Source organism: Rhinopithecus bieti, unplaced genomic scaffold (genome assembly GCF_001698545.2).
Source record: "Rhinopithecus bieti isolate Rb0 unplaced genomic scaffold, ASM169854v2 scaffold_13551, whole genome shotgun sequence".
Classification (NCBI taxonomy): domain Eukaryota; kingdom Metazoa; phylum Chordata; class Mammalia; order Primates; family Cercopithecidae; genus Rhinopithecus; species Rhinopithecus bieti.
In genome coordinates this window covers 79299-85029 of record NW_016807519.1, presented here as the reverse complement: position 1 = coordinate 85029, position 5731 = coordinate 79299, and the positions used below count along the sequence as shown (strand labels likewise).

The window sequence follows — 5731 nt, the reverse complement described above, 5'->3', positions numbered from 1 at the left end:
AAAAAAAAAAAAAAAAAAAAAAAAAGGACATGGAGAAGGGGAGCAATATATCTAAATTTATCACTAATGTTTGGCAAACTAAATAATCCAAATGCATACAAGGCCAAAACTTTGTTAATTCTATATAGTGATTTCTAGAAGCACAAAATAGTTTCTCAAATTATGAATTTCTCTATAAAATTACTTGCTAATTTTAATAATGAAACAGTCTACTTGAGAGTTCATGTGAAAAAGCTTAATATTTACCTCAGAGAGTAATGTCAATGCATGGACACTATATACAGAAGGAGTTATGTTTGCTGTTTCCATTGCAGGTGATAACATATCTATAAATAAGAGAAAATTAAATATATGGCTAGTTCCCACTGAAAACAAATTTTATATGTGTATACGTGTGTGTGTATATACACGTATATATGTACGTATATATATAATTCCCACTGAAAAAAAGTTACTTGTTATACACGAGAAAAGGGATACATTTGTGGTACTTATAGTGCTAGGCAAAATGATTTCTTAGTAAATATATGCCTGCTTACAGATGATAAACCTAAATGAATACCTTCAACATCAGATTCCAAATTGGTTCCATCTACCATTATTTTGGGAGAAGGCTTAACTTCAAGATTTCGTCGCAGCCATGTTGTTTGTTCCAGAGAAGAACCAGCAATTACACCAATTGCATCCACTATTTTGTGAGTTACATCCTAAAAAAAATAAGAACTACATATGTACACACATGCACACTAGTTATGAACTTCTGTAGTTTATATTTCTGATCATAGATATTTTACAATAGACATTACTGATTCCCACAGAATGTTCAGAGTTGAAAGAAACTTCAGTTTATCTTATTTGACTCTCTCATTTTCAAATTGAGTGCACTGAGAAACACTTTTGACAACAGCTCTTAACTCAGACTGCCTTACCTGAAGGTCTCTTTGGTCTTTTTTATTTTCCAAACTAGGGTTTTTCATAATAAACTCATTCAGAACCCTAAAAGGGACAAAGAGAAAACAGAAACGGGAAGTATCAGTCTAAAAGAAACTAATGCAATCTAATTTCTCACTATGAGTTAAGTGGCTTAATGCTCTTGATTTCCATTTTAAATATTTAATATATGTACATATCCTATGACTCAACTGAAATTCATAAACATATTCATTAAAAGACACTGTATAAGGATGCTCAAAGCAGTATTACTTGTAAGAGCCCCAAAGTGGAAGGAACCCAAATGTCCAGCAAGGGCAGAGAAGATAAATTGTGGATTGTGGCCAGGCATGGTGGTGCATGCCTGTAGTTCCAGCTACTTGGTAGGCTAAGGCAGGATAATTGCTTGAGGCCAAGGCGGCAGTGTGCTATGATCATGCTGTGAATAACCACTGCACTCTGGCCAGGGAAACCTGGCAAGATCCCATATCAAAGAAAAAACCAATTGCAGAATGTTCAAACACTAAACAACAATGAAAATAAATTATAGTATTATAATTACATGAATGAATCTCATAAACATATGTTGAACAAAAGAAGCCAGACACAAAATATTTATATATACTTATAGTTCAAAAATAAGGCGAAATCCATCTTTGGTGTTAGAATAGTGGTTACATTTGGGGAAAGAAAAGAATAGTAACTGGGAGAGGTGCGGAGGGACACATGGTGCTTTGTTTCTTAATCTGGGTTTGTAATGATATAGTGGTATGCTTACTTTTTACAAACTTTGCATTTGTAGAGTTGTGTACTAATTATTTGTATATTTTTCTATATGTGTTTTATATATAAACAGAAAAGTTTAAAAAATCCTAAATTGTAACCTAGAAATGATTTCTTACCATAACACATTAAAAATAGTCCATGAAGAAAAAAATTTCCATTTTCATTATTTACTAAGAGTCTACTCAGTATTCACTGACATGATTTTTTAAAAGATAAAATATATGCACAATTACTTCCAAACTAATATGTAAAATGAAACTAAAGAGCAACCTTCATCAACTTCTATTTTTTAATTAGGTAATTTTAGAGGATCAGTACAATGGTTGGCAAAAGGTAAACTGACAAATTTTAAAAGGAAATTAAGTTTCTAGTATAACTGAAAATGTTCAACTTTCAACTTTTAGTTTTAACATTCAGAATATGCACATGTTGAAAAAGAAGAGGATCCTTCATTCTGAAAGGAAGAAAAGGCATGTGAGGAAACAGTAAAATATTGGAGGGAAACAGCTACAGATCATAACAAATGAACTTAATTTTTTGATGAAATTAGCCAGCAGGGTTATTTGGTGATGATTCCAACAACTGTACATACATTCCCTCTCTGAACCTTATGACAACTCCTGTGTAGCTGGGACTACAGGCACGTGTGACCACGTCTGGCTAATTTTTAAATTTTTTGTAGAAACAGGGTCTCCCTATGTTGCCTAGGATGGTCTCGAACTCCTGGGCTCAAGCAATCCTCTTGCTTCAGCATCCCGAAGTGCTGGAATTGCAGGCATGAGCCACTGCACGTGGTTTTTCTTTCTTTCTTTTCATGATCAAATATCCTCAAAGAAGAATCAACACTTACTTTCCCACACTAAGCATTTGCTGTTAACACATCTGTGCTTCTACCTCTCCAAACCCTCTCTCCTAAATCATCAGATAATTGGTGATTAGATAATCAGGATGCCTGTCTAGATTGTCAACAAACTTAGCCTTTTATTATTCCTCACCTTCCTTAACCTCTCTGAAGGTGTTAACCATGCCCTCTTAACCTCCCTTTGGTTCTGGAACAATTAAATGCCTGGTTTGATACTTCTCTTTCTATCTCCTTTGCTGGCCTCTTCTTCTTCATCCTGTTCTTTCAATCCCATCAATAGTTGAAACCATCCCCACATTTCCCACTTGAAACAGAATTCCTAGTCTAGCCTCTTTACCCTCTGATCTAGCCTACTACTAACATGCCAGTCGTGTCTCTCCTCAAAAACCTGCAACCTCTCCCACTCCCTTTCAAGACCAAATTCTTTAAAATAAAATTCAAGATCCTGCCCCACCTAGCTCCCATCTCCCTTTTCACCCAGCCTTATTCTCCACTATACCACTGCCTGTGCCCTGCTCTATTACCAAACCAGACAATGTACTTTACCCCAGAATACCCTTCCCCTTCCTGTTTCACAAAGGCTTTCTGTGCCCACCACCTCTATTCACTTATCAGGTATTTACTGGGGACGTATTAGGAATCAAGAATAATGGCAAGCAAAAAACCGAGACTGTCTATGACATCCCAGTACTTGTAGTCATGGGTGACTAACATTTATCAAATAATCATATAAATCATTAAGATAAAGCAGGAAACTCCAAGACACAGACAGAAAAATTTTCCCAGCCTGTTTAGGTTTGGGGCCCAGCTCAAGTGTCTCTCCTCTATGAAGTTCCCCTTCAGCCATGCTACATCACCCCCTCCCCTTTCCATCCCATACTCTCCACCACCACAGAACAGCTACTATTGTTAACAGTTTTATGTTAGTGTAGTTACATTTTCTATATGTACAAACATAGACTGTTTCCTCCTCTCACCCTGCCTCCCACTTTTTTTTTTTTTCTTAAACAGGCCTTATACATCTAGTTTTGCATCTCAAGAACACTATGAGAAGGTAGAGAGATCACTGTCACCTAAAACATCTGTTATTAATTCTAGGCAAGTAGGACAATTAACATTATCCTTTTATTTGAAATAATATATTTAAGTGAAATTGCTTACCCAAGTATAAGAAACTGCCCTGGAGCTGGAAGACTCAGTTGTATAGAGTCTTTCAGAAGTATCAACAGTGACGCCCAGCTATCCACTAAATTGGGCACTGGAATTCTGCAAGATAATACAGTTTACACAAAAGCCACAATAAACTATGGTTTTCTAACAGTTTGTGGAACATTCTGTAAATTTTTATAGACAATGATAGAACAAAATTCCTAAAACTTCATTTTACTAATGTTAATTAGTAAACCAACACAGGTAAAATATCAACGCAATTTCTTCTTCTTTTTTTTTTAAATAGAGATGGAATTTCACCATGTTGCCCAGGCTGGTCTCAAACTCCTGGGATCAAGCTTTAGTGTTGGGATTACAGGCGGGAGCCACTGCATCTGGCCCCAGTGCAATTTTTCCTTTTTTTTTTTGAGACGGAGTCTCGCTCTGTTGCCCAGGCTGGAGTGCAGTGGCGTGATCTCAGCTCACTGCAGCCTCCACCTCCCCAGTTCAAGCAATTCGCTCCTGCCTCAGCCTCCTGAGTAGCTGGGACTACAGGCGTGCACCGCCACACCCAGCTAATTTTTGTATTTTTAGTAGAGACGGGGTTTCACCATGTTGGCCAGTATGGTCTTGATCTCCAGACTTTGTGATCCGTCCGCCTCGGCCTCCCAAAGTGCTGGGATTACAGGCGAGAGCCCACATGCCTAGCCTGCAGTTTCTTAATCTAGACATTTTTCTGTTGAAATCCCATTTATCACATGGGATCTCAAAAGTAAAATACGACTGCAGTAATTCTCAGTTTAACTACTGATATTACAGTCACCCACTCCCTAGCCTGGTCTCTTCATTTCCCTCTTAGTTCTTTTTCCTTTACCTTTTAAGTCTCTACCTCATGTTATGGAAGGCTGTCAACTGAACATTAGTCTTTAACCTGTAAAACTAATGAAGACTATCTTTGTTTCAGTCTGACCTTAACCCTAACACTTCTCTGTATGTAAGTTCAGATTTTAGGTAGTCCTTGCTCTAGGTCACAACCAGTTTAAATACACTCAAAAGCCTGACCTTATAATGCTAATCACAGAATACAAATGGAGGCTGAGTTTGGTGAATAAAACGGAATTATAAAGGAGGATGAAGAGTCAGGTTCTTGAGTAAGAAGTTATAAAACTCAAATCATAACTTCTGTTCACAGGTCAGTTAAATGCAAAATGGAATATGATAGTAAGAAGATATTTCATGTAATCATTCCTAACATTAAAAAAGCAGAATGAATTACTGTATGTTCACCTATACCAAAATAATGGATTCAGTTGCAATATGCATAGTTTCGAGAGTAGGTTCAGCTTTTCATTTATGTTTAAATGATTTTATCACAATTCAGTGTTTTACTATCTAGGAATCGTCAATATCCTTAGGTCTTTAGGTTTGTAGGATATACATGGCTGGGTCATTAAGATACTCATTACTTGTATTAATATATCCATAAGTAATGTTTCTCTGTTTCTAGCAACATAGTAAGGAGAGATCAATATCAGTAATCTTACCTTTGAATATAAGCATAGAAAAACTGAAGCATGCAGACTTCCAAAGAAAGATGTTTCTATAAATAAAAGAAATCAATTTTATAGTGAAGAATGCTGCCTTTTTTCATTGTTGCAACTACTTTGTATCTTACTGCCAATTTTAATTAAAAAAATTAAAAGAACAAAATCATAAATTTTTTATTAATGAGCCATGCAGCTCTCTTCCACTTAGTAGGAAAAATTCATAACACAAGAACTATTTTAAAAGTTGAAAATAGATGGAAGGAATGGAAAGACTGTCAATTTTTCCTTCCATATATCAGAGGTTGACAGTCCACCACTCACTTTTAAATGATTCATTTACTCTATAAGTATCAACACTATTTTAGGTAGCTTATGCTTGGTGCTATTAGAATTGAGATTTTAAATGAAATGCGTATTTAAGTCTTATTACACATATCTGTTCAATTAGTGTAGTTCA

At 35.9% G+C, this 5731-nt stretch overlaps 1 protein-coding gene across 5 annotated transcripts in view; it reads right to left on the bottom strand.

Moving 5' to 3' along the window:
• The window catches only part of DOP1A (DOP1 leucine zipper like protein A), a 79200-nt gene that overhangs the window by 16318 nt on the left and 57151 nt on the right, over window positions 1-5731 (bottom strand). For all 5 annotated transcript variants that reach the window (XM_017882618.1, XM_017882619.1, XM_017882615.1 and 2 more), the window contains 5 exons: window positions 5272-5327; window positions 3740-3844; window positions 930-996; window positions 563-707; window positions 247-326 (listed from right to left, as the gene is read on the bottom strand). In XM_017882618.1, coding sequence (XP_017738107.1) covers window positions 247-326; window positions 563-707; window positions 930-996; window positions 3740-3844; window positions 5272-5327 — 453 coding nt within the window. The remainder of the gene's footprint in view (window positions 1-246; window positions 327-562; window positions 708-929; window positions 997-3739; window positions 3845-5271; window positions 5328-5731) is intronic.